General features: G+C 34.7%; 1 protein-coding gene, 18 non-coding genes and 1 pseudogene across 19 annotated transcripts in view; all 20 read left to right on the forward strand.

Moving 5' to 3' along the window:
• The window catches only part of LOC123861923 (uncharacterized), a 110,949-nt gene that overhangs the window by 73,678 nt on the left and 9,541 nt on the right, over positions 1–27,730 (forward strand). Inside the window, exons 30-45 of the mRNA XM_064571586.1 lie at positions 288–372; positions 1,263–1,346; positions 3,678–3,763; positions 8,826–8,911; positions 9,633–9,717; positions 10,948–11,021; positions 15,680–15,765; positions 16,637–16,713; positions 17,606–17,684; positions 18,590–18,672; positions 19,232–19,310; positions 21,909–21,994; positions 22,812–22,890; positions 24,026–24,097; positions 25,960–26,047; positions 26,896–26,981. Of these exons, the coding sequence (XP_064427656.1) occupies positions 26,971–26,981 (11 nt within the window). The 5' untranslated portion in view covers positions 288–372; positions 1,263–1,346; positions 3,678–3,763; ... (11 more) ...; positions 25,960–26,047; positions 26,896–26,970. The remainder of the gene's footprint in view (positions 1–287; positions 373–1,262; positions 1,347–3,677; positions 3,764–8,825; positions 8,912–9,632; positions 9,718–10,947; positions 11,022–15,679; positions 15,766–16,636; positions 16,714–17,605; positions 17,685–18,589; positions 18,673–19,231; positions 19,311–21,908; positions 21,995–22,811; positions 22,891–24,025; positions 24,098–25,959; positions 26,048–26,895; positions 26,982–27,730) is intronic.
• Positions 707–781, forward strand: LOC123862701 (small nucleolar RNA SNORD113/SNORD114 family). Its single transcript, XR_006795379.1, has one exon. It is a non-coding gene; the product is annotated as a small nucleolar RNA SNORD113/SNORD114 family (small nucleolar RNA).
• LOC123862707 (small nucleolar RNA SNORD113/SNORD114 family) lies at positions 1,893–1,967 on the forward strand. Its single transcript, XR_006795385.1, has one exon. It is a non-coding gene; the product is annotated as a small nucleolar RNA SNORD113/SNORD114 family (small nucleolar RNA).
• Positions 3,102–3,173, forward strand: LOC123862697 (small nucleolar RNA SNORD113/SNORD114 family). Its single transcript, XR_006795375.1, has one exon. It is a non-coding gene; the product is annotated as a small nucleolar RNA SNORD113/SNORD114 family (small nucleolar RNA).
• LOC123862710 (small nucleolar RNA SNORD113/SNORD114 family) lies at positions 9,031–9,108 on the forward strand. Its single transcript, XR_006795387.1, has one exon. It is a non-coding gene; the product is annotated as a small nucleolar RNA SNORD113/SNORD114 family (small nucleolar RNA).
• LOC123862723 (small nucleolar RNA SNORD113/SNORD114 family) lies at positions 10,379–10,453 on the forward strand. The gene has a single exon (XR_006795397.1). It is a non-coding gene; the product is annotated as a small nucleolar RNA SNORD113/SNORD114 family (small nucleolar RNA).
• LOC123862737 (small nucleolar RNA SNORD113/SNORD114 family) lies at positions 12,649–12,723 on the forward strand. Its single transcript, XR_006795410.1, has one exon. It is a non-coding gene; the product is annotated as a small nucleolar RNA SNORD113/SNORD114 family (small nucleolar RNA).
• On the forward strand, positions 15,093–15,164 carry LOC123862698 (small nucleolar RNA SNORD113/SNORD114 family). Its single transcript, XR_006795376.1, has one exon. It is a non-coding gene; the product is annotated as a small nucleolar RNA SNORD113/SNORD114 family (small nucleolar RNA).
• On the forward strand, positions 16,110–16,181 carry LOC123862744 (small nucleolar RNA SNORD113/SNORD114 family). Its single transcript, XR_006795414.1, has one exon. It is a non-coding gene; the product is annotated as a small nucleolar RNA SNORD113/SNORD114 family (small nucleolar RNA).
• On the forward strand, positions 17,038–17,111 carry LOC123862720 (small nucleolar RNA SNORD113/SNORD114 family). The gene has a single exon (XR_006795394.1). It is a non-coding gene; the product is annotated as a small nucleolar RNA SNORD113/SNORD114 family (small nucleolar RNA).
• LOC123862700 (small nucleolar RNA SNORD113/SNORD114 family) lies at positions 18,006–18,077 on the forward strand. The gene has a single exon (XR_006795378.1). It is a non-coding gene; the product is annotated as a small nucleolar RNA SNORD113/SNORD114 family (small nucleolar RNA).
• Positions 19,015–19,089, forward strand: LOC123862715 (small nucleolar RNA SNORD113/SNORD114 family). Its single transcript, XR_006795391.1, has one exon. It is a non-coding gene; the product is annotated as a small nucleolar RNA SNORD113/SNORD114 family (small nucleolar RNA).
• Positions 19,644–19,719, forward strand: LOC123862741 (small nucleolar RNA SNORD113/SNORD114 family). The gene has a single exon (XR_006795413.1). It is a non-coding gene; the product is annotated as a small nucleolar RNA SNORD113/SNORD114 family (small nucleolar RNA).
• Positions 21,074–21,141, forward strand: LOC123862714 (small nucleolar RNA SNORD113/SNORD114 family; annotated as a pseudogene).
• Positions 22,330–22,404, forward strand: LOC123862705 (small nucleolar RNA SNORD113/SNORD114 family). The gene has a single exon (XR_006795383.1). It is a non-coding gene; the product is annotated as a small nucleolar RNA SNORD113/SNORD114 family (small nucleolar RNA).
• Positions 23,442–23,516, forward strand: LOC123862725 (small nucleolar RNA SNORD113/SNORD114 family). The gene has a single exon (XR_006795399.1). It is a non-coding gene; the product is annotated as a small nucleolar RNA SNORD113/SNORD114 family (small nucleolar RNA).
• LOC123862703 (small nucleolar RNA SNORD113/SNORD114 family) lies at positions 24,440–24,511 on the forward strand. The gene has a single exon (XR_006795381.1). It is a non-coding gene; the product is annotated as a small nucleolar RNA SNORD113/SNORD114 family (small nucleolar RNA).
• On the forward strand, positions 25,405–25,477 carry LOC123862713 (small nucleolar RNA SNORD113/SNORD114 family). The gene has a single exon (XR_006795390.1). It is a non-coding gene; the product is annotated as a small nucleolar RNA SNORD113/SNORD114 family (small nucleolar RNA).
• On the forward strand, positions 26,391–26,465 carry LOC123862706 (small nucleolar RNA SNORD113/SNORD114 family). The gene has a single exon (XR_006795384.1). It is a non-coding gene; the product is annotated as a small nucleolar RNA SNORD113/SNORD114 family (small nucleolar RNA).
• LOC123862722 (small nucleolar RNA SNORD113/SNORD114 family) lies at positions 27,292–27,364 on the forward strand. Its single transcript, XR_006795396.1, has one exon. It is a non-coding gene; the product is annotated as a small nucleolar RNA SNORD113/SNORD114 family (small nucleolar RNA).

Here is a 27,730-nt window from a genome sequence, read left to right on the forward strand (position 1 = left end):
CATGGTGAAGCAATAAAAACCATTCAAAGATATTTTATATACTGAATTTCATTAAGAAAAATAAATGGTTCGTGTGCCTTACCTCTTTAGTGCTCAGTAATAGAGAAGTTCTTATTCTGGATCAGTAGCAAGTATGATATTAATGCATTTTTTAAATAGAAAATTAATAAGCATGATTGCAAGTTAATGTATTTTCAAATGATTGACTCCGTGTAAAGTAGAATGTGCGGAAGACGGGAGATCACATTTCAGTCTTATTCTCATCTACTTTGCTTCGTGCTTCTCAGAAAGAAGACACCTGACCTGGTGTAAGCATCCCCCATGTTCAGGCGCTCCAGGCTAGCCTCTCTGTGTGGGAGCGTGAAGCCAAACGTGCGTAGTAATCAAAGTTCTTGTCTTGGTTTGGAGGGTTTGTTTCGGGTGTCACTGTAATTATTTAAAAAGTATTTAATAGAAGAAAAAGGACCAACCATTGTCCAATGACTAAGTTGGAACTGTATGAAACATTATGTTGACCAACCTACCTTTACCACAAGGAGGGTGGTTAATGAAGAACTTTGTTTAATTAGGCAATGATTCTAAAGAAAAATGATAGAAATACTGAAGGCTTTTGTCCTTGCATTTTTGCGATTCATAAATATTTATTTAATTACTGTTAGTAGATTGGTGAATTAATGGATGAGGATAAAGGAAAGAGGGCCAATCCTGGACCAATGATGACAGCTGGTGGCGTATGAGTCCTATACGATGAATGCTACGTGTCTGGAAGTCTGAGGTCCAGCACAACGATCTTGTGGATCGATGTGAGGAATATACAAGGATAATGTTGTCATTTTTGATTTAGGGATTCCTATATTAATAACATACATGGAACAATGATAGAACCATTAAACATGTATAAATAAATAAAAAAAGGATGAAGCCTTATCAACTATGAATATATTTGATGAGGCAAGAAATCCTTTATGTAACCTAAAGAAACTGATGCAGGTTGCAAAATTAATGAACCAAAGGTGTTATCTCCTTTTGTAAGGATCATGTAGACACTGACACAGATAAGCAACATCGAATTTTGTAAGCCTGGGTCATTCTTAATTTGAGGATGTTAATTTTGTAATATACCTGTTTATATTTTCGTATGTATACATGTTGTGAAAAATTAATTAGCACCGGATAGCTGGAAAAATGAAATGATGAAAACAAGGACTAATATGGAAGAAGTTTCAATTTTTAATTATCTGCTCTGTGTTAACATTCCTCAGAATCAACACACTCCAGCTGATGCAAGCATTTTCCATGGTCAAAAGGTCTGTGATTTCCTGCATGCTCTGAGCATAGAGATGAATGTGAGTAAAAGTTAAAGCTCTTGTATTTGCTTAAAAGTTTTTAAAATAAGGTATCCACTGTAGGGGCGCCTGGGTGGCTCAGTCGTTAAGTGTCTGCCTTCAGCTAAGGTCATGATCCCGGGGTCCTGGGATCGAGCCCCACATCGGGCTCCCTGCTCTCCGGGAAGCCTGCTTCTCCCTCTCCCACTCCGCCTGCTTGTGTTCCCTCTCTCGCTGTGTCTCTCTCTGTCAAATAAATAAATAAAATCTTTAAAAATAAAAAAGGTATCCACTGTATTATTTAATGTGTGAAATACAATTTAAAACCATCAATATGGGAACCTTTAAATATGGGATATAACATTTGCTAACGCATATGTGAGGTGTGGATGATCACCAGAGTAAGACATGTAACAATGTGGCAGATGATCCTATAGGCAGAGGTAGAATATTCATTGCTCTTATCATTGGATTTTTGTGAATCACAGGGTTTTAATATTTTACATTAGTCAATTAAGGAATTAATGAAGTAATGTACAAGAGAATGAAGAAAAAGAGGCCTGGATTTGGACGAGTGATGACAGTTGGTGGCGTATGAATTATGGATGATGAATATTATGTGTCTGAAACTCTGAGGTCCAATAAAAAAAAATATATAGTCTATTGCTTTTCTTTGAAGTGATCCTATGGACAGATGTTAGGGAAAGAAAAAGGACCATTTTCCTGGTTCATTTTCATGAATTTTGATTCTACTGTAACAAATGGCTCAAAGAAGAATTAATATGCAAGTATAATAAGAGGGTGAAGCATGTCTACTCCTAATAAAATTATGAACGTTTATTGAAAATACTGGAGTTTATTAAGAAATGTAAATGGTTCAAGTGTTTTATCTCTTTGGCTAAGGAGGATACAGACAATAAATAGCAGCCAAAATTCTTATTCTTGGTCAGTGTCAAGTTTGATATTGTTTGTTCAGAGAAAATTAATAAATACAACCCCACCATGCTATTTTCCTAAGTGACAGACAATATGAAGGTAAAATCATTGCACCAATAGAGTGTCTCTCCATCCTGTTATCATCTGCTCTGCTCTGTACTCCTCAGAATGGACTCACTCCAGTAGTTGTTTTTTTTTTGTTTTGTTTTTTTAAAGATTTTATTTATTTATTTGATAGAGAGAGACACAGCGAGAGAGGGAACATAAGCAGGGGGAGTGGGAGAGGGAGAAGCAGGCTTCCCGCTGAGCAGGGAGCCCGATGCGGGGCTTGATCCGAGGACCCTGAGATCATGCCCTGAGCCAAAGGTAGATGCTTAACGACTGAGCCACCCAGGTGCCCCTCACTCCAGCAGTTGTAAATACTTCCATGATTATGTGCTCTCTGGTTGCATCTGTGAATTTGGAGCATAGAGACCAATGTGAGTAGTTGTCAAAGTTTTCGTCTTCTTCTTCTTGTGTGTGTGTTTTTTTAAAGGTATTCACTATATCATTAAGAAGTATGAAATATAATCAAGTAAGGGCAACTGTAGCCCAGTGACAAATACGGATTTGATTATATTGATTAATAGGGGTTGATTATATTGATTAATGCATTTATGTAAAACATTATAATTAATGAGAGTGATACACTGATGTGAGAATGATCCTAGGGAGAGATTAGAGATATCAAGTCTCTTCTTGCATTTTAGTGAATAATAGCACCTTAAAATTATTATTAGTGAATTAATGAATTAGTCAATAAACAATGTAACACTGAATAGAGAAAAAGAGAGACGATATTGGATCGATGATGACCACTGGTGGCGTATGAGTCGTATACGATGAATACGTGTCTGGAACTCTGAGGTCCAACAGAAATGCACTCTAGTCCACTTCCCTGTGTGAAGTGATCCTATAGACAGATATCATGAATTTAGAAGGATCCTGTTTTGGGTTCATGTTCATGCATTCTCTATTTTTGTAATGGGATCAATGAGTTGATCAACAAACAATATATAAGTAAAGATCAAGGTCATAAAGCATTGTCCAGTTATAAAAATATGTATTGAGACAAGAAATACTATTAATGTGTATGGAAAACACACTCCTGTCCATTCGGAAATAAATGATACACACAAAGGTGTTGCCTCTTTGGCGAAGGACTGTGTAGGCAGTGTTAAATAGTAATAGGCAATGTTCATACTCTATGTCGGTGGCGAGGTCATTATTGTTCATTTATTAGGAGACATTAAATAAACAGTTCCCCCAATTGCAAATTGTCTAAGTGACTGACTAGATGAGAGGTGGGGTGCAAGGACCAGTGGAGATAAGGTCTAAAGCTTTTTGTTTTCATCTGCTCTGCTCTGTACCCCGCAGAATGGACGCACTCATGGTGATTTAAACATTCTTCCGTGACCACAAGTTCTATGGCTGTGTCTATGTGTTGGAGAATGGAGATGAACGTGAGTAATAGTCAGTGTTTTTGTCTCAGTTTGGGTGGTTTGTTTAAGGGTATTTACTATATTGTTAAAAAATGTGAAATGCCAACCATGGCCCCCAAATGCAACTAATATGAAGCATCGTGTTTATTAATCCATATACCAAACACTGAGGTCTGTTAATGAAAGAAATGAATTGCTTGTGGGAATGATTCTATGGACAGATGTTACACATTAGTCCCTGCCAACCAGGCACTAATGATGAAGTAAGAGGTTAAAATGAGCATGTTGGCTAATCCATACATTCAACACCTCGGTCAGCTAACAAAGAAGATCTAGACTATTAGCCCTGTAGAAATGATTTTAGGTACAGATGTTAGGGATATTAAAGTCACTTTTCAAAACCTCGTGGGCATTTTTTATTATTGGTGAATTAATGAATTAATCTCTAAACAAAATTATGGTTCAATGAAGAAAAAGAGGGCAAAATCTGGACCAATCCCGAGGACCAGTAGCATAAGAGGCAAGGATGAATAAGGTTTATCTACAACTTTGTGATCCAACGTAAAAAGAAATCTAGTCTATTGATTCTGTTACAAATGGTCCTGTAAGCAGTTGTTAGAGCTATCCCAGAATTTTATTCTTGGGCTTTTGAGTTTCACAAATATTGATTGCTTATTAAAAATTAAGCAATGCAATAATAAGTAAAAAAAGTATGCATAAATGAAGGAAAAATAGGGCCAAACGTGCAATAACTATAGCATATGTAATGAAATTAACATCATTACGAATTCATTTCTAAGAATCAGAAGTCCATTAAAAATATATTAAGGCATTTATACCTCATCAGAAGGGACATAGGGACAGATGCATGTAGTTGTTGATATTCATATTCTGTGCTGTCTCTGGGTTGCAGGTGTTTTTGTTTTTGTTTTTTTCATTTGAGAAATAGGGAAAAAGTTTATATAATATAATCAACTAACTATATTAAAGGGGGTCAAGCATGAACCAGTGACAAAATTGAGTCCCATACCAAATTATGACCAATCCAGTTGGCTTCACTGTGGTCGATTGGTAATCATTCCACGATGTATATGTCAATCAAATGTCACGTTGTACCCTTTAAATATATGCAACTATATTTATCAATAATTTCTCAGTAACGTTGGACAAGAAGTATATAGTCCTTTGTCATTTTTGATAGTGATAAAAACTGGACACAGTTTTTATTAATTCCTGTTATAATCTTGAGTTTGCATAGAACGGTGCACATTTATCATTATAAATTAATAAATAAGTTAATAAGTGAATACATTATATATGTATATATATATACATATATATAATCCATGGCCAGGGATTAGAATGTGGTGATGCATGATCCAGCAGTCCTACTCATGTTTTATCCCTCCTAAGACAAAAATCTCAGCTCTCTCCAGTTGGAGTCAGGAGAACCACACAGATATATACACAGTAGCATTTCTATTCTGGGTTTCTGGGAAGTTAGACATTTTTTATGTTATTTAACCGTTTTCATTTTTTTTAAAAAGTGACTAGTTTGTCACTTTTTTTACGAATTAAAGAGTGAACGAATGAATATTAAAGCTATTGATAAATATTTACATGTATAAATCAAATCAAAGAAAACCAAAGATGGGTCTATGATGGAGCTATGTGGCAAGGTTTATGAAGTAAACCAATTTCAGTACGATTTTTTTTAAAGGTTTTAGGATTTTCCATTCACTTTCTTAAGTATCTAATTTTCCATCTTAGGTTGGCACCACAGTTTATAAACATTCTTCTGTGGAAAAGAACTAAGTGTTAAATCAATGAAACAACTCATAGAAAGTTGTAAGGTACAGTCTTTGGATGGGCAGTAGATAGTGGGCTCATGATTGTATTTATATCTTTAAAGAATGTACAAGTTAATGAAAAAGTATGGAGGTTCCTCAAAAGATTAAAAATAGAACTACCCTATGATCCAGCAATTGTTCTACTAGGTATTTACCCAAAGGTTACAGAAATGCTGATTCAAAGAGGCACATGCACCCCGATGTTCATAGCAACATTATCAACAATAGCCAAAATATGGCAAGAGAACAAATGTCCATCGACTGATGTATGGATAAAGAAGTTGTGGTATATATACACAATGGAATAAAAAAGCCATAAAAAAGAATGAAATCTTGCCATTTGCAATGACATGGATAGAGCTAGAGAGTATTATGCAAAGTGAAATAAGTCAATCAGAGAAAGACAAATACCATATGATTTCACGCATATTGGAATTTAGGAAATGGAACAGATGAACATGGGGGAAAAAAGGAGAGAGGCAAACCATAAAACAGACTCTTAACTCTGTAGGACAAACTGAAGGTTGTTAGGGGAGAGGTGGGTGGGTGGGGATGGGCGAAATGGGGGATGGGTATTAAGGAAGGCCCTTGTGATGAGCACTGGGTGTTATATGTAAGTGGTGAATCAGTAAATTCTACTCCTGAAACTAATATTGCACTTTATGTTAACTAACTGGAATTTAAATAAAAACTTGAAAAAAAAGAGCCAAGCAAGGACCCATGATGTGAATGGAATGCATTCTGAATGTGTCTTGTGATTAATTCATTTCTTCATTACTGAAGTTCATTTCAAAAGGAAATATGGGGGGCGCCTGGGTGGCTCAGTTGGTTAAGCGACTGCCTTTGGCTCAGGTCATGATCTCAGGGTCCTGGGATCGAGCCCCGCATCGGGCTCCCTGCTCGGCGGGGAGCCTGCTTCTCCCTCTCCCACTCCCCCTGCTTGTGTTCCGTCTCTCGCTGTCTCTCTCTCTGTCAAATAAATAAATAAAATCTTTAAAAAAAAAAAAGGAAATTTGGTATATTACATCTGTGGGAATAAGGCGATAGCTAGACTTGAGTAATGTGCAAGAATCTAATTATGTTGTTAAATGGCTCCTGGGAATTTAGTACATTGTTCTAAGGGAATAAATTAAAAAATCAGTAGATGATAAATAAGTAGATAGATGATAGATAAGTAGGTAGAGGGATAAATAGATAGATAAATGATGGTAGGTAGATAAAGAAAGTAATTAATGCTGGATTAATTAGGAGAAAATGTTGTGAGGCTGAAAGTTTTGTTTATACAATTGGGAAACCTTGCCATGTATTAAGAGTTCAGTAGGTTAAAAGTGTTAGCTCTCTGGGTTAGGTGGCTATAGGGCAGTGGTTCTCAAACTTGAGTGAGCCCCACAATCGCCTGAAGGCTGGTTAAACTGTAGATTGCTGGCCCCACCCTCAGCATTTCTTTGATTATATTTAATACTTTTTAAAAAGTTTTTATTTCAATTCCAGTCAGTTAGCATACAGTGTAATATTAGTTTCAGGTGTACAGCTTAGTGATTCAACACTTGCATATAACACCCAGTGCTCATCACAAGTGCGCTCCTTCATCCCCATCACCTGTTTACCCGATCTTCCTGCCCACCTCCACTACTTGCGATGATTTTAAAAATCGATCAAGTCCATGTCACTCATTTTTATAGCTCTGTAAATTTCTATTTCAGTTTTCCCCTAGACATTCCTTAACTGATAAAGATGTAAACTACCTTTATTATGAGGCAGAAGCACATAGGAGATGTTAAGTTGTAGTCAGTGTTTTAGTTCTGATGCAAGTGGTGACTATATATAAAAAGAATATGCAAATTATCTGAAAAAGGGCAAACTGTGGACCAGTGATGTGAACGGAATGCATCCTGAACTATATTTTATGATCACAATATCTATGACCTATTGAGGTCCATTACAAAGAGGGATTTAAGTGTTTATATCTGTGGGACTGAGCCTATAGATTTCAGTTATATTCAAGGATCATGTTCTTAGCCTTTGGTGCCTCATGGATTTTGATTTTATTATCATAATTAATAAATGAGAGAAACAAATAGGTCAGTTCATAAGGAGAAAAGGGTGTAGCATATTCAGCTATGAAAATATGTGGTGAGGCAAGAATTACTATTAATATAACTTGGAACAAGTAGAATTCATTAATAAATGGATCAGGGGTTACATTTTGGGTTAAGGATGATACAGATTGTGATATGTAATAGTATGTGTGCTTGGTTTTTTTTGGTTTTATTTAAATTCAAGTTAGTTAACATATAGTGTATTATTAATTTTGTGGTAGAATTTAGTGATTCATCTGTTACATATAACATCCAGTGCTCATTACATCAAAGTGCCCTCCTTAATGTCCATCACCCAATTACTCCACCCCCCTACCCAACTCCCCTCCAGCAACCCTCAGTTTATTCTCCATAGTTAAGAGAGATGGCGTACGAGTCATGGACAATGGAAAATAAATATCTAAAACTCTGAGATCCAACACAATACATAATAGTCGAATCGCTCTTTTAGAAATGATCTTATGGGCAGATGTCAGAAATACATAAAGGTCATATTCTCTTTGTGGCTTTATAGATTTAAATTTATTATCATCAATGGATCAGTGTTAGAACGATTTAAGAAATATAAATAAATAAAGAGAAAATGAAGCACTGTCCAGTTATGAACATATGTTGTGAGGCAGGACATATTATTATTATTATTATTTTTTAAGATTTTATTTATTTATTTGACAGAGAGAGACACAGCGAGAGAGGGACACAAGCAGGGGGAGTGGAAGAGGGAGAAGCAGGCTTCCCGCTGAGCAGGGAGCCCGATGTGGGGCTCGATTCCAGGAGCCCGGGATCATGACTTGAGCTGAACGCAGACGTTTAAAAACTGAGCCACCCAGGCACCCCAAGGCAGGACATATTATTAATAAAAATTAAAAACACCAATACCCATTAAGAAATAAATGGATCAAGGGTGTTCCTTTTTCGCTAAAAATTACGTAGACACAGGTAATTAAAAATCAATTATTTTTAAATTCTGAATCAGTTCCAAGTTCAAGCTTCTTTCCTTTGTTAGTAGGAAAGGAAAATAATGAAAAATTAACACACATGTAAAACATTGAGTAAATGTCATGTGGAAAGGAAGGGTAAATGTAGATAAGGTCTTCATTTTCTTTATCCACTGCTCTGCCCTGTACTTCTCAGAATGGACGCACTTGGGCTGATGTAAGCATCTTCCATGGTCATGAGCTCCGTGCCTGCATTTTTGCATTAGGAGCGTAGAGACCAACGTGAGTAATAGTCAAAGTTCTTGTGTTGGGTTGGGTGGTTTGCTTAAGAATATTCACAGAATCATTAGTGTGAATTAATAAACAACTTAGAAGTGAACAAAGAGAAAGAGGACCAATCCTGGACCGGTGATGATGACTGGTGGCGTATGAGTCATGGATGATGATGGATAACATGTGTCTGAAACTCTGAGGTCCAACGAAACACGACGGTGCATTCTCTTTGTTTGGAAGGATGCTATGGGCAGAAGTCAGGAATATACAGAGATCTTGTTTTTGGTCTCTGTGTTTGTTCATGGATTTTCATCTGGAATTATAATTGGAGCATTGAAATAGTCACTAAACGAATATATATAAATATAAATAAATAAAGAGAAAAAATAAGGAGGAATATGGGAAAGTATGCTCTAATTATAAAAATATGTGGTAAGGCAAGAAATGGTATTAATAAATTTGAAAACAGTGTGGAGTCCAAAGACGAATAAATGGTTACATGACTTAAATCTTTGGCTGAGAATGATATAGACAAAATAAATAATAATCGATGTTCATTTTCTGGGTTGGGGAAAAGGTCTAAGTTCATTTTCTTAAGAGAAAATGAAATAAATATCGTATACTTCTAATTAATGATTGCCTAAATCACTGAAAAGTGAAATGCAGAAGCAAGGATCAATGAAGATGAGGTCGCAATTTGTTATCATCCTCTCTGCTCTCTACTCCTCAGAACGGGCGCCCTCAAGCTCATTAAAGCTCCTTCACGTGGCAGAGCTCTGTGGCTGCATCTGTGTCTTAGGAGCATAGAGAACAATGTGAGTAATGGTCAATGTTCTTATCTTGGATGGAATGTTTTGTTTTGTTTTGTTTTAATTACTCTATTATTAAAAATTATTTGATATAATCAAGAAGCCCAAACATACCAATATCAAATATGATGTTAATCCATATGTGAAACACTGAGTTCAGTTAATAATGAAAGAGTTTGTCCTCAGTGGTTTTATTTAAATTCAAGTTAGTTAACATATAGTGTATTATTAATTTTGTGGTAGAATTTAGTGATTCATCTGTTACATATAACACTCAGTGCTCATTACATCAAAGTGCTCATATTCTTATTTTGGGTTTATATACTTAGATATATTATTATGAATGAATCAGTAATCAAAGCATTAAAAATGTAAAAAAACAGATAAATAGGGTGAAGCATTATCCAGCCAGTAATATATGTTGAGATGTATAAGAAATGAACAAAAATGCTCATTAAGAAACAAATAGAATAAGCATGTTTGCCTTTTGCTTAAGAATTGTATAGGCACTGATAATTAAGAGCCTTTATTATTGTTATGATTGTATGAATAGATGTAAGGGATATTCAAGGATTTTGTGATTTTGTTTGGTGACTTATGTTAATTTCTATATTAGGCAATTAATCAATAACCAGATGCAGATGACAATAGAAAAAAGAGCCAGTCCTGGACCAATGATGGCAACTGATGGCATAGGAGTCATGTGTAGTGAATACTGTGTGTCTGGAACTATGAGATCCAGCACAAAACAAATCCATTCCATGTTGTTGAAATGGTCCTATACAGATGTCAGGATATACAAGGTCTTCTTTTGGGTCTTGGTTTTTATTAATTTTAATTCTACAAATATAATGAGATCAGTCAAAATAGCAATAAACATGTTACAAAAAAATGATGGGAGTAAATCATTGTCCAATTATAAAAATATGTGGTGAGGTACAAAGTTCAATTAATATATGTTGCAAACACTGACAATTAATGAAAACAAATGATATAAGCACGTTGCCCCTTTTGCTGAGTATGACATAGGCAGTAATGAGTAGTAGTCAATGTTTATATTCTTTGTCAGTGGCCATATTGATGTGATTTGGTCCCTTAAGAGAAAATAAAATAGACATGATCACAACTTACTAATTGCCTACTGACTGAATAAATAAAGATGGAATTAAGGGCCATTGGAGAGAATGTCTCAATCCTTTTGTTTTTGTTGTTGTTCTGCCCTTCTGTACTCCTCAGAATGGATGTGTTCCAGTTGCTTTAAAATCTTCCATGGTCAGGAGCTCTATGGATTTAGGAGCATTGAGACAAGTGTGAGTAATAGTCAATGTTCTTCTTGGCTAGACTATTGTTTTATTTTTATTTACTTATTTTATTTAAGTTCAATTAGCCAGTTACAGTACATCATTAGTTTTTTTTTTTTAAGATTTTATTTATTTATTCATGAGAGACAGAGAGAGAGAGAGAGAGAGAGGCAGAGGGAGAAGCAGGCTCCCAAGGAGCAGGGAGCCCGATGTGGGACTCGATCCCAGGACCCTGGGATCATGACCTGAGCCGAAGGCAGACGCTTAACCATCTGAGCCACCCAGGCGCCCACATCATTAGTTTTTGATATAATGTTCAATGATTCACTAGTTGAGTATAACACCCAGTGCTGTTGTTTTGAAAAACATTTTCATTGTATTATTAAAAATTTATATTATATAATCATATAAAAATGAATGAAATTTTGCCATTGGGAATGACATGGATGGAGCTAGAGAGTATTATGCTAAGTGAAATAAGTCAGAGAAAGACAAATACCATATGATTTCACTCATATGTGGAATTTAAGAAACAAAACAAAGGGGAAAGAGAGAGAGGGGGACAAACCAAGAAACAGACTCTTAACTCCAGAGAATGAACAAACTGATGGTTACTAGTGGGGAGTTGGGGGGGAGGGTGGGGATGCTTAAAGAGGGGGTGGGCATTAAGGAGCGCACTTGTGATGAACACTCGGTGTTATTATATGATAGAGACATTTTCTGGAGCTTTCAGGTCCAACACAAATGGAATCTCGTCCACTTTACTTTATGAAGGGAACCTATGGATGGAGGTCAGGACTACATAAGGATTTAGTTCTTGGCCTTTGAGTTCATGAAGCCTTAAAATATTATTATAAAAGTATCAATGGAAGAATAAATAACGTATAAATGACTAAATATGGAGAGAATGAAGCTTTGTTCATAAGCAAAATAAAATATATACTAAGGAAAATGCATATTAGTGTAAAGGAATGGATTAAAAAAGGACCAAGTGTATTATGTATTTGACTAAGGGTGATTTACACAGTGATAGGTAATAGATATTGCTCTCAGTCAGGTATCAATTTGAAGTTTATTTTATTAAGGGAAAAATAAATAAATACTACCAAAAATTAATAAATGCTCAAATGACTGTGCAAATGAGTGGTGGAAAATATAGAGACAATAACTCAATCTTTTATCATATTGTCTACTTGTATCATATTTTATCATATCTTCAGAGTGCATGCAATGAGCTGATTTTATCATCCACAGTGATTTAGATTGTTATGTTATCTTTGTGTTAGAAAAGAGACCAAGTTGAATAATGGTCAAAGACCTTACCTTGTTTTGGGTGATATATTTAAGAGCATTCACGGTATCATTTAAAAGTAATAAATAAAATCAAAAAGTTAACTATGGCCTGACGAGAAATATGGTATGAAATATTACTGTTGATTCATTGCTAATGTGCAACATTGAGGTCGACTAATGAAAGATGTGATCTATGTGGCACGTGATTCTACAAAGAGAAGTTAAGCTTATTTAGGGGTCTTTCTTTGGATTTTATGAATCATGTATTGATTTTTATTACCAATGAATTAACAATTTAATTGTTACAAATGTAGAAACATTTGAAGGAAAGGAGGCCCAAACATAGACCAATGATGAAAACTGGTGGCATAGGAATCCTACCTGGTTGAGTGCTATACGTCTGTAACTCTGAGTCCACGCAAAACAAAATTTAGCCTATTTTCTGTTGTAAATGACCTCAGGGTCAATGTAGAAATACACAAAGCTCATATTCTTATTTTGGGTTTATATACTTAGATATATTATTATGGATGAATCAGTAATCAAAGCATTAAAAATGTAAAAAAACAGATGAATAGGGTGAAGCATTATCCAGCTAGTAATATATGTTGTGATGTATAAGAAATGAACAAAAATGCTCATTAAGAAACAAATAGAATAAGCATTTTTGCCTTTTGCTTAAGAATTGTATAGGCACTCATCAAAAGGAATGAGATCTTGCCATTTGCAACGACGTGGATGGAACTGGAGGGTATTATGTTGAGCGAAATAAGTCAAACAGAGAAAGACATGTATCATATGATCTCACTGATATGAGGAATTCTTAATCGCAGGAAACAAACTGAGTGTTGTTGGAGTGGGGGGTAGGGTGGGAGGGATGGGGTGACTGGGTGATAGACACTGAGGAGGGTATGTGCTCTGGTAAGCGCTGTGAATTGTGCAAGACTGTTGAATCTCAGATCTGTACCTCTGAAACAAATAATGCAATATATGTTAGGAAAAAAAAAAAAGAAGAAGAAGAAGGTAGCGGGAGGGGAAGAATGAAGCGGGGGAAATCGGAGGCGTGGACGAACCATGAGAGACGATGGACTCTGAAAAACAAACTGAGGGTTCTAGAGGGGAGGGGGTGGGAGGATGGGTTAGCCTGGTGGTGGGTATTGAGGAGGGCACATTCTGCATGGAGCCCTGGGTGTTATGCACAAACAATGAATCATGGAACACTTCATCTAAAACTGATGTAATGTATGGGGATTAACATAAGAATAAAACAAAACAACAAAAAAAGAATTGTATAGGCACTGATAATTAAGAGCCTTTATTATTGTTTTTTTTTAAATTTTTTTATTCTTCTATTATCCCCATACATTGCATCATTAGTTTTAGATGTAGTGTTCCATGATTCATTGTTTGTGCATAACACCCAGTGCTCCATGCAGAATGTGCCCTCCTCAATACCCACCACCAGGCTAACCCATCCTCCCACCCCCCTCCCCTCTAGAACCCTCAGTTTGTTTTTCAGAGTCCATCGTCTCTCATGGTTCGTCTACCCCTCCGATTTCCCCCCCTTCATTCTTCCCCTCCCGCTACCTTCTTCTTCTTCTTCTTTTTTTTTCTTAACATATATTGCATTATTTGTTTCAGAGGTACAGATCTGAGATTCAACAGTCTTGCACAATTCACAGCGCTTACCAGAGCACATACCCTCCTCAGTGTCTATCACCCAGTCACCCCATCCCTCCCACCCCACCCCCCACTCCAGCAACCCTCAGTTTGTTTCCTGAGATTAAGAATTCCTCATATCAGTGAGGTCATATGATACATGTCTTTCTCTGTTTGACTTATTTCGCTCAACATAATACCCTCCAGTTCCATCCACGTCGTTGCAAATGGCAAGATCTCATTCCTTTTGATGGCTGCATAATATTCCATTGTATATATGTACCACATCTTCTTTATCCATTCAGAGCCTTTATTATTGTTATTGATCAGTCTCAAGTTTAAGCTTTCCTTTAGATAAAAGAAAAAATACCACATTATGAAAAATTAATGCGTGCTTAAATGAGTAAATGAAATGCAGTAAAGAAGGATTAATGGAGATAGGATCTGAAATTTTCTCTTGTCTGCTCTACCCTGTACTCCTTAGAATGGACCTGTCAAGCAGATTTAAGGATTCTACCTTGGTCACAAGATCTCAGGCTGTGTTCACGTGTTAGGATCGTGGAGACCATGTGAATAATAGTCAAAGTTTTGGTCTTAGTTTCAGTTCTTTTTTTTTTTTTTTTTTTTAAGATTTTATTTATTTATTTTGACAGAGAGAGACACAGCGAGAGAGGGAACACAAGCAGGCGGAGTGGGAGAGGGAGAGGGAGAAGCAGGCTTCCCGCGGAGCAGGGAGCCCGATGTGGGGCTTGATCCCAGGACCCTGGGATCATGACCTGAGCCGAAGGCAGATGCTTAACGACTGAGCCACCCAGGCGCCCCTAGTTTCAGTTCTTTGATTAATGTTCAGTGCATTATTGAGAACCGTGGAGTATAATCAGTGGACTCCAAATAGCCCACTGAGTAAAAGGGGTTTAATATGAAACATTATATTGATTAATACATATAATATAAATGGAGAATAATTAATGAAGGTGATATAGATATGAGAATGATTCTAAATAAATATTTGGAATTTCTAGGCCTTTTGTGGTTTCTGTGAATACTCATTTTTAAAATTGTAATTACTGAATTATGAATTGATCAATAAATAATGTAGAAACAAAAGGTAAAAAAGAGGGATGATATTGGATCGATGATGACCACTGGTGGCGTATGAGTCGTGTACGATGAATACGTGTCTGGAACTCTGAGGTCCAACACAGAGGGAATCTACTCCATTGTCCCTGTTTGATGTGGTCTAGAGGCAAAGGTCAGGAATATATAAAGATTGTGGTTTTGGTCATTATGTTATGAGTTTTCTTCCTATTTTTATAATTGGATCAATGAAATTATTAATACACAAATGTGTGAACAAATTTAAACGAAGAAGGTGAAGCCTTGTCCAATTATGAAAATAGGTCGTTAGGCAAAAATTACTATAATATAGTAATATATTAATTATATTGGAAAGACTGATATCCATTAGGAAAGAGGTGGTATAAGGGTGTTGTCTCTTTGGCTAAGGTTGATGGTATAGACCGTGTTAAGTATAGTGTTCATATTTTTTGGCAGGGGCAAGAGGGATATTGTTTGTTTACTTAATAGAAAATAAAATATACATTATCCCAAGTCACTACCTGCCTAAATGACTGACTGAATGAAAGGTGGAATACAGGGATGAATGAACATAAGGTCTCAATTTTTTATCCCCTACTCTGTCTTGTACTCCTTAGAGTGGTCACCCTTGGCTGTTTGAAGCAATCCACCACAGTCATGAGTTCTGTGGTTGCATCTATGTGTGAAGAGCATGGAGCACAATGTGAGTAATAGTCAAAATTCTTTTCTTGGTTTTGTGGTTTTTCAAAAAGGTTTTCACTGCATTATTAAAAAATTGTGCAGTATAATTTATGATTGCCAGCCATGGCCAAATAATTAGAATCAGGTTAATATGAAGCATTGTGTTAACCTATGTGGGAAACATTGAGGTCAATTAATGAATGATATATATTCTCAGTGGGAATTAATTCTGTAGACGAGTATTAGAGATATTCAAGGGAATTATTTCGAGTTTTTGTGACCCCCAGGTATTATTTTTAGTATTATTAGTGAATTGATGAATTAATAAAAGCATGTAGACATGATTAAGATAATGAGGGACATACCTGGATAAATGATGACAAGGCACATTCAGGTCTTGGATGATGAACACCACAGGTCTTTAACTCTGGGGTCCAACACGAAAGAAATGTAGTCCTTTCTCCCCATTTGAAGTGGTCCTATACATAGATGTCGGGCATAGGTGAGAATCATGTTCTTGGTCTTTGTGTATGTGAATGTTTAAAATATGTATAAAATATGTATAAAAATAAATAGTAGCATAAATATATAAATGAATAAATATGAAGAGGCTGAAGCATTGTTCATTGCTATAATATATAATAAATAAAATTATATTAATATGAATCAGAATTGAAAATAAAAGATTCACGTGTATATGTCTGAGTAAGAATGATGTGGAGAATAAATAGTAATTACTGAGTCAGTTACAAATTCAACATTTGATTTGTTAAGGGGAAAATTACAATAATTTCATAAATGCCGAAATGACTGCAAGTGAATAGTGGGATATATGAATCAGTGGAGAGAATATCTCGATATTTTTATCATCTTGTCTGCTTGTTACTCTTCAGAACAGGTGCTTGAGCTGATGTCAGCTTCTGCCATGACCAAGATTGTGATGCTTCCTTTGAGTATGGAAAGAGACGAGGTGAATAATGGTCAAAATGGTTGTCTTGGAATGGGACATTTGTTTAAGGGTAATCATGGTATCGTTAAAAAGTATTAAATTAATAAGAAATTAGCTGTGGCCTCATAATAAATGTGATAAGACACATTATGGCTGATTAATTAGTAATGTATAAGATGGAGGTGATGCAGTCCATTTGGATAATGATTCTGTAAACTGATGTTAGGGATATTCAAGGATCTTATTTTTGGGTTCCAGTGAACAATGTATTATTTTTATAATTATCAATGTATTAATTATTTAATTGATACAAAAGTAGAAATGAACTAAGAAGAGACTCGGTCCTGGACCAGTGATGATGACCAGTGGTATAGGAGTCATGTACGATGAAACTATGTGTCTGAAACTCTGAGGTCCAATACAGAACATAATTTGGTCTGCTCCTTCTGTTGAAATTGGTTCTACAGAGAGCTGTCAGGAATAAGTTCATATTCTTGTATTGTTTCGTAGATACAGACTTGTTATTATTAATGGATCAGTGATAGAACCATGAAGCAAATATAAATAAACACATAAGGAAGAAAAGGGTGAGGAATTGTCCAAATATAAACCCAAGTAGCAAGGCAGAATATATTATTGCTAAAAATTGAAAACACTGATTGATACCCATTAAGAAATAAGTGGTTCAAACGGTCATCTCTTTGACCATGGTTCTATAGGCATGCCTAAGTAGGAATCACCTTAACTGTTCTTCTTTAGACCAAAGATTGGATTTTTATAAAATGACAATACATACATAAAGAAACAGTAATAAATACCTAAATACTGGGTAAATGAAATGCAGAAAGCAAGGATCAATGTGGATTAGGTTTCAGGTTTTTTTTAATCATCTGCTCTGTTCTGTACTCCTCAGAATCATCTCACTGGAGATGATTCAGCACCTTCCATGGGTTCTGTGGTTGCCTCTATATAATAGGAGGATGGAGATTAATGTGAGTAACAGTTGAAGTTCTTTTCTCAGTTTAAGTGGATTTTTTAAAGGTTATTCACTGTGTTTTTAAAATGTGTAAAATATAATTAAAGAAGGCAGCTGGATCTCAGTGTTAAATATGGAATGTATGAAACACATTGCTTAATGCATGTATGAAAGCTGGAGATATTAATGAGAGTTATATTGATGTGAGATTAATTCTGTGTATAGATTTGAAACTTACAGGCTCTTTTTTTAAATTGTACTACTTAAAAATTATTAGTTAAATAATGATTTGATCAATAAACAAATAGAAATCTATGTAGTAAAAGAGGGATGATATTGGATCAATGATGACCACTGGTGGCGTATGAGTTGTGTACGATGAATACGTGTCTAGAACTCTGAGGTCCAACATAAAATTGGTCTAGTCCTTTGAAGGCATCCTATAGATAGATATCAGGAATAAATGAAGGGTTTGCTGTTGGTCTTGGTGTTTATGTATTTTTATTTTATTATTACAATTGGATAAATGTGAGAAGCTATAAATAAATATATAAATAAATAAGGATGAATAGAGTAAATTATTGTCCAATTTTAAAAATATGTGGTGAGGCAAGAAATACTATTAATCTATTATGGAAACCCTGAAGTTCAGTTAGAAATGAATGGTATTTGACTGTTACCTCTTAGGGTAGGGATGATGTAGACAGTGTAAGTTGTAGACAATATCCATATTCTGGCTCAGTGGCAAGATAAAAGTTGTTTGTTTTCTTATCAGACTAAATATATATACCCAATTAATGATTGCCTAGAGAGTTATGTGAATGTTGAAGTTGAGATCAATGGAGAGAATGTCTCAACCAATTTTTTTTTTTTTTTTTGTCTCAACCATTTTTATCACCTGCTTTGCTTTGTACTCCTTAGAAGAAACACTGGACCTGATTTAAAGATTTTTCCTTGATCCTGACCTCTAGGGTTTCATTTATTTTAGGAGACTGGAGTCCAGTGTAAGCATAATCACATTTCTTCTCTTGGTTTGGGTTGTTTGTTTAAGGGTATTTACTATAGCAATCCAATATTTCAAATATAATCAAAGAGGGTCATCTTTATCCTATTGATAAATAAGAGATTTATAGGAAGCATGATATTGATTAATGCATGTGTGGAAAACTGATAAATGACAGAGATATAATGATGTAAAAATAGATCTAGAAGCATATTAGGGATATCAAGGCCTTATTGGGGTTTGAAATAATGGAATTTAAATGGAATTTAAATATTAAGATTAGTGAATTAGTAAATTAGTCAATAAACAATATCAAAATGAATGAAGAGAAAGCTGTCTTTTCTGGATCGGTGATGATAACTGCCGGCGTATGAATCACAGATGATGAGTAGTACGTGTCTGAAACTCTGAGGTCCAACACAAAAGTGATGTGTTCCTTCTCTTCATGCATTTACTTTTCTTAATATAATTGAAAATGAAAGAACCAATAGACAAATATATGGATCAGTTGAGAGAAAATCTCAATCTTTTTATCACTTTTTGTGTTTGGTACTTTTCAGAAGAGAAGCTCCCAAGGTTATTTCCATCTTTATTGTGATCAAGGTCACCGTGTTTCCCTTTTATAGGAAAGAGACCAAAGTGAGTAATGGTCAAAGTTCTTTTCTTGGTTTGGGTCATTTGCTTAAGGGTTTTCATGGTATTATTAAAATGTAATAAATATAAGGAAAAATTAACTATGGCTCAATGATAAATATGATATAAGCATTATGTTGATTAATTGATAGTATGTAACATTTATATTTATTAATGAAAGAGGTATGATCTAATTTGGCAATGATTCTATAGGAAGAGGTTAGGGTATTCAAGTATCATATTTTTCAGTTTTTGTTAATCGTGTATTGATTTTATTATTACCAATGAAGGTACGATTTCATTGATACAAATATACGAGTGAATAAACTAACCTCTAATGGAATCAGTGGTGTTGACTGGTGGGGGGATAAGTCATGGACAATGGGCAGTATGTGTCTGGAAGCCTGAGGTGCAATACAATAAATATTCTATTTTATCTGTTTATTTGATCCTATGGATAGATGTTAGGAATGTATAAATATTATGTTCTTATTTATTTATTCATTCATTCATTCATTCATTCATTCATTCATTTACTTACTTACTTATTTACTTATTTTTAGAAGGAAAGGGCAGAGGTAGAGGGAGAGAGAGAATCCTAAGCAGGCTCCATGCCCAGTGCAGAGCCTGACATGGGGCTCGATCCCATGACACCAAGATCATGACCTCAGCTGAAATTAAGAGTTGGGTACTTAACCGAATGAGCCACCCAGGAGCCCCTTGGATGAATATATTTATATTTGTTATTATTAATGGACCAGTGATAGAATTATTAAAGGAAATATAAATAATAGATGAAGAAGAAAAGGTGAATTATTATCTCACTATGAACATAGTATGGTGAGGCCAGAAACACTAATAAAATTTGCACACACTGATGTCCTTCATGAAATAGATGTTTCAAGGGTGTCCCTTCTTTGGTCAAGGATTATATAGACATGAATAATTAAGAGTCAGTTTCATTATTCTCGGTCAGTGTCAAGTTTGATGTTTTCCTTTTTTTTTTTTTAAAGATTTTATTTATTTATTTGAGAGAGAGAGAATGAGATAGAGAGAGAGAGAGCATGAGAGGGGGGAGGGTCAGAGGGAGAAGCAGACTCCCTGCTGAGCAGGGAGCCCGATGCGGGACTCGATCCCGCGACTCCAGGATCATTACCTGAGCTGAAAGCAGTCGCTTAACCAACTGAGCCACCCAGGCGCCCGATGTTTTGCTTTTTGTTAAGAGAAGAAGATCTACGTTATGAAAAATTTATGAATTCCTAAAAGATTGAGTAAATTCATTGCAGAAGGCAAGAATCTATGGGGATAAAAATTTTATCATTTTTTTCTGTCCTTCGCTATGGTTTGTACTTTTCAGAATGGACACATTCGAGCTACCCAAGCATTATTGCCTGGTGGTGAGCTCTATGACAGCACCTGTGGGACAGAAGCACAGAGACCAATGTGAGGAAAGTCAAATTTCTTATCTTTGTTCTAGTGATTTTTTTCAGCACATTTGCTGCATTATTTGAAAATTCCACATCGAATCACAGGTTAACTGTAGCTCTGTGATAAATATTGAATTTTAGAAAACATTATATTGATTAATGCATGTATGGAAAACTGAGGATAATTAATGAAGGATACTGATGTGAGAATAAGTCTATATTCAGTTTAAAGACATGAAGACTCATTTCAGTTTTTGTGGATAATAGGGTTTTAAATTATTAGTGAACCAATGATTTAATCAATATACAAAGAGAATATAATGTAGAGAAGAGAGACAATATTGGATCAATGATGACCACTGGTGGCGTATGAGTCGGATACGATGAATACGTGGAACTCTGAGGTCCAACAGAAAATTAATCTAATACATTCTCATTATTTGAAGGCATCCAATAGACAGATTTCAGGAATATAGTAAGATCTTATTTTTGGTCTTAGTGTTCATGCATTTATATGTATCATTACAATTGGATAAATAAGAGATTCTATAAATAAATACATAAAATAAAAATGATGACGGGAGTGAAGCATTGTCTAATTATAAAAAGATATTATTAGGCAATAATTAAGACCTAATTTATTAATTTATTATTAATGATTAATAACTAATACTATTAATATACCATGGAAACCCTGAAGTTCAATAGAAGCCAGTTGTACATGACTGTTACTATACAGCTAAGGATGATATAGACAGGATAAGTTACAGACCATGCTCATCGTCTGGGTCAGTGGTAAATTTGACGTTTGTTTTCTTTTCTTTTCTTTTCTTTTTTTTAAAGATTTTATTTATTTATTTGACAGAGAGAGAGAGACAGTGAGAGAGGGAACACAAGCAGGGGGAGTGGAGAGGGAGAAGCAGGCTCCCCGTGGAGCAGGGAGCCCGATGCGGGGCTCGATCCCAGGACCCTGGGATCATGACCTGAACCGAAGGCAGCCGCTTAACCGACTGAGCCACCCAGGCGCCCCTTGATGTTTGTTTTCTTAAGGGAGTAAAATACACACACCAAATTAATGGTGGCCCAAATGACTGACTACATGAGAGGGCAAAGGCGAAGACCAGTGGAAAGAATGTCTCAACCTTTCTAATCATTTGCTCTGCCTTATACTCCTCAGAACAGACACACCGCACCTGAGTTGAGGCTTCTTCCTTGATCATGATCTCTGGGGTTAATCTCTATTTTAGGAGTTGGAAGACCAATGTGAGTAATAAACAAAATTCTTGACTTGCTTTGGGTGGTGGTGTGTCTAAAGGTATTCACTGCAGTAATAAAAAGATGAAATCTATTCAGATGGTCAGCTGTGTCCTAGTGACAAACATGGGGTTAAAATGAAGTATTACATTGATTAAAGCATTTATGAAAAACTGATAATAAATATGACAGAAGTATAATAATGTGGGAATGGTTCCAGATATATATTAGGGCAGTCAAGGCCCTTTTGAGTTTTTGTGAATCATACAGTTTTAAAATTATAATTAGTGAATTAATGAAATAATAAACAATGTAGAAATGAATGAAGAGAAGGCGGTCTTTTCTGGATCAATGATGATAACTGCCAGCGTATGAATCATGGATGATGAATGATACGTGTCTGGAACTCTGAGGTCCAACACAAAAGAGATGTGGTCTTTCTCTTCATGTATTTCCATTCTTGATTGTATTTGGATCAATAAAATATCAATAAGGAAACATGTAAAAAAAGTGAATTGTAGAAACGTCCAATTTAAAAAATATATGAGGAGGCAAGAAGTTCTATTAATATAATTTGAAGACACTGAAGTCCAAAGAGAAATAAATGGTACACGTCTGTCCCCTCTTTGGCTTAGATGATATAGATAGGACCAATTATAGACAGTGTTGATGAAGTTCGAAGTGGTTCATTTTTATAAAAGATAATGAAATGAATATTCTCCAGTAATGATTTCCGAAATGCCTGACTAAATGAAAGATGTAAAGCAAGGGGCAATGGAACAATGACTCATTTTTTTTCTCATCTTCTCTGCTTGGTACTCTTCAGAATGGATGCTCTAGCTGATTTCATCTTCTGCTCTGATCAAGATTGTTATGTTGCTTTTGTTTTAGGAGAGGAAAGCAAGGTGAGTAGTAATAGAGGTTCTGTCTTGGTTTTGGTCATTTGTTTAAGGGTATTCACAGTATAATCAAAAATTAATAAATATAATCAAAAAGTAATTTATGGCCCAATGATAAATATGATATGAAACATATTGACTAATTGATAACATGTAACACTGAGTCTGATTAATGAGAGAAATATAATCTATGTTGGCAATTATTCTATAGATAGAAGTTAGGAGTATTCAAGTTGTTGATTTTTTTTTTTTAAACTTTTATTCATTTATTTGAGAGAGAGGAAGTGAGAGAGAGAGAGAAAGAGAACACAAGAGTGGGGAGGGTCAGAGGGAAAAGCAGACTCCCAGCTGAGCAGGGAGCCTGATCTGGGGCTTCATCCCAGGACTCCAGGATCATGACCTGAGCAGAAGGCAGCCGCTTAACCGACTAAGCCACCCAGGCGCCCCGAAGTTGTTGATTCTTTAGTTTTTGTTAATCATGTATTTTACTGTGATCAATGAATTAATGATTGAATTGATACAAATGTAGAAATGAATGAAAAAAAGTGGGTCTTCTATGTACCTATGATAATGACTGGTGGCAGATGAGTTATGGATGATGAATACTCTTTATCTAGAATGCTGAGGTCTAATTCACTACATAGTCTTTCTCTCTGTTTATTTGATCCTATGGACAGATGGCCGGAAAGCACAAAGATAATAGTTTTACTGCGTTCATAGATTTAGATTTATTATTACAAATGGATCAACGATAGAATCATTGAAGAATATGAATATCAGATAAATATAAAATCATAAAGAATTGTCCAACTGTGAAGACCTGTGTTTAGGCAAGAAATATTAATAAAAATTGCAAACACTGACATCCATTAAGAATTAAATGAATCAAGAATGTCACTTCTTTAGTCAATGATCATTTAGACATGAACAATTAAGTCAATTTTATTGTTCTGGGTCAATCTTAAGTTTGAGGATTTTTGTTACTGTTGTTAAAGGAAAAAAATCAATGTTATGAAATATTCATAGATATCTAAATGAGTAAATGAAATGTGGAAAGCAAGAATCAATGGAAATAAAAGTTTTATTCTATTTTTTTAATCATCGACTGTGCTTTTCCTGTTTCAAAATGGACACATTTGAGCTGATTTAAGCAATATTCCGTGGTGGCGAGCTCAAGTGGTTGCATTTCTGTGTTGAAAGCACAGAGAGCAATGTGAGTAATATCCAGTTTCTTGTCTTGGTTTCAATGATTATTTTATTCAGTGTATTCAGTATTATTTGAGAGTTCCATGCAGTAGAATCACAGAAGGCCAACAATAGGTCAGTGATAAATATTGAATTTTGTGAAACATTATATTGGTTTAATGCATAAATAAATAAGAGCATAAGTTTAAAAGAGATATATTGATGTGAGAATGATTCTATTTACAGATTAAGGATATAATGACTTTTCTTGGGCTTTTGTGAATGATAGGGTTTTAATATTATTACTAGTGATTTAATGAATTAGTCAATAGACAATGTAGAATTGAATGAAGGAAAAGAGGGACAATAATGGATCGATGATGACCACTGGTGGCGTATGAGTCGGATACGATGAATACGTGTCTGGAACTCTGAGGTCCAACAGAAATGGAATCTGGTTTATTGTCCTGTTTGAGGTGATGCCATAAACAGATATCAAGAATATACAAAGATCTTGGTTTTGGTCCTTATGTTCATGCATTTTCTTTCAATTTTTATAACTGGATTGATGAAATAATAAACAAATAAATAAATAAAGATGAAAACAGTGAAATCTTGTCCAATTACAAAAATATGTGGTTAGGTAATGAATAGTATTAGTGTATATTTAACATGCTGATGTCTATGAGGGAATATATGGTACAGGACTTGTTCTTTGAGGATGATATAATTATTGATAAGTAATAGTCAATGTTCATATTCTTTATTAGCTAGATTGATATTGTTCATTTACTTATGAAAAAATAAAATATGCATTATTGCAATATACTGCTTAATAAGTGACTAAATTAAAAATGGGATGGAAGGACCAGTGAACATAATATCTCAATCCTTTTTTTATCTTGCTCTACTGTGTACTTTTCAGAATGGACACACTTGAGCTAATTTAACATCTTCCATTATCCTGAGTTCTATGGTTGCCTCTATAATAGGAGGATGGGGATTAATGTACGTAACAGTTGAAATTATTTTCTTGGTTTATGTGTTTTTTTTAAGGTAATTCGCTGTATTATTAAAAACTACACTATATAATGAAAAGAGGCACTGTTTTTCGGTGATAAATATGGGCTATATAAACTATTATGATGATTAATCTATGCATGGGAGACTGAGGATAATTAAAGAGATATATTGATGTGAGAATTATCTAGGTAGAAATAGGGTTATATAAGTTCTTCCTCAGTTTTTGTGAATTACAGCATTTAAAATTATTAGTGAATTAATGATTTGCTCAATAAACAATTAGAAGTGAATGAAGGTAAAGAGGGAGCATACTGGATTGATGATGACCACTGGTGGCATATGAGTCGTATGTGATGAATACATGTCTGGAACTCTTGAGGTCCAACAGAAGAGAAATCTGGCTTATTCTCATTGTTTGAAGAGATCCTGTATGGACACATGTCCAGATATACAAGGATCTTGTTTTTGGTGTTAGTGTTCCTGCATTTTCTTTCAATTTTTATAATTGGATCAATTAAGTAATCAATAAACATAAAGTGTACCGTAATGAAGTAGCGTCCTATTACAGAAATATGCGATTATGCAAGAAATACTGTTAACATTCTATGAAAACTCTGAAGTTTAATTAGAAGTAAGAGCTACATGACTTACATGTATGGCTAAGAATGCCAGAGATAGTGTAAGTCATAGACAGTGCCCACGTTCTGGGTCATTGGTAAATTCAAAGTTGTTCATTTTCTTAAGAGAAAAAATATTGACACCAAATTAATAGTTGACCAATAATGGATTTAATGAAAGGCTAAAAGCAATGACCAATAGAGAATGTCTTGACTATTTTCATGGTATGCTCTGCTTTATACTCCTCAGGACGGACAAGTTAGACCTGCTTTAAGGATTCTCCCCTGATCAAGAGCCTTAGGGTTGTATTTTTGTACTGGGGAGACAGGAGACAAATGTGAGTAATAGTCAAACTTCTTGTCTTGTTTGGTATTTTGCTAAGGATATTCATTGTATTAATACAAAATGTGAATTATAATTAAAGAAAGTCAGCTGTGTCCTAGTGACAAATACAGGATTAAGATGAAGCGTTACATTGATTAAAGCATTTATGAAAAACAGGATAACTGTTGAGAGATATAGTGATGTGTGAATGATTCTAGATCTATTCTAGATACATAACTATGGATAAGAGTTTCTTCTTCATTTTTTGTGAATCGTATAGTTTGAAATGGTAATTAGTGAATGAATGAATGAATCAATAAACAATGTAGAAATGAATGAAGAGAAAGCGGTCTTTCTGGATCAATGATGATAACTGCCAGCGTATGAATCATGGATGATGAATGATACGTGTCTGGAACTCTGAGGTCCAACACAAAAGAGATGTGGACTTTCTCTTCATGAATTTCCATTCTTGATTATAATTGGATCAGTGAAATATCAATAAGGAAATATATTACAAAAAGTGAAGCGTAGAAATGTCCAATTTTAAAAATATATGAGGCAAGAAGTTCTATTAGTATAATTTGAAAACACTGAAGTCCAAAGAGAAATAAATGGTACATGGTTGTCCCCTCTTTGGTTTGGATGATATAGATAGGACAAATTATAGACAGTTTTTATATTCTGGGTCACTGGGAAGTTCAAAGTAGTTCATTTTTGTAAAAGATAATGAAATAAATATTCTCCAGTAATGATTTCCTAAATGCCGGACTAAATGAAAGATAAAGCAAGGATCAATGGAAGAATGTTTCTTTTTTCTTTTTTTTTTTTTAATCATCTGCTCTGCTCTGTACTCTTCAGAATGGATACACTCCAGCTGATTGTAACATTCTTCCAAGGTCGTGAGCCCTCTGGTTGCATCTATGTTGGAGGAGCATGGAGACCCCGTGAGTAAGACTCAAAGCTTTTGTTTTGGTTTATTTAGGGCTGTTAAGTGTATTTATTCAAAAGTATTAAATATAATCAAAGAAGGCAAAATGTAACAGTGTTTAATACCAGATTCATATGAAGCATTATGTTTACTTATCCATAAATATAACACTGAGGTCAGTTAATGAAAAAGATTTAGTCTCTGTAATATTATAGAGACATGTTAGGAATGTTGAAGGATCTTACTCTTATATTTTAATTTATGTGTATTTTTTGATTAATGAATTAATAAATATTTATGAGAATGGAAAGAAAGAGGGCCAGTCTTGGACCAATGATGACAACTGGTGGCGAATGAGTCATATATGATGAATGCTATGTGTCTGGAACTCAGATCTGATACAAAGATAATCTAGTCTGTTTCTCCTGTGTTTAGGGATCCTATAAAGATGTCAGTAATAAACAAGGATTTTGTTGTTGATCTTTGTGTTTTTTTACGGTGAATGAATTTTAGTAATTAATTTACAAAACTATTAATGGTAGGATAAAAAATGTATAAATGAATAAAGTTGAGGAGGTTGAAGTATTATTTTTTGGTAAATATATACCAAGGTAAAAGTATTAATATACATTAGAATGGATATAAAGGGACCAAGTGTATTATATCTTTGATAAGGTTGATATAAACAATGAAATTTTGTAGTCATTTATTTTCTGATTTAGGTCCAAGTTTGAAGTTTATTTTTATGGTAAAAATAAATATATC

This window comes from Mirounga angustirostris, unplaced genomic scaffold (genome assembly GCF_029215605.1).
Source record: "Mirounga angustirostris isolate CCGP_5_RB_7025 unplaced genomic scaffold, mMirAng1.0.hap1 SCAF_9, whole genome shotgun sequence".
NCBI classification, from domain to species: Eukaryota; Metazoa; Chordata; class Mammalia; order Carnivora; family Phocidae; genus Mirounga; species Mirounga angustirostris.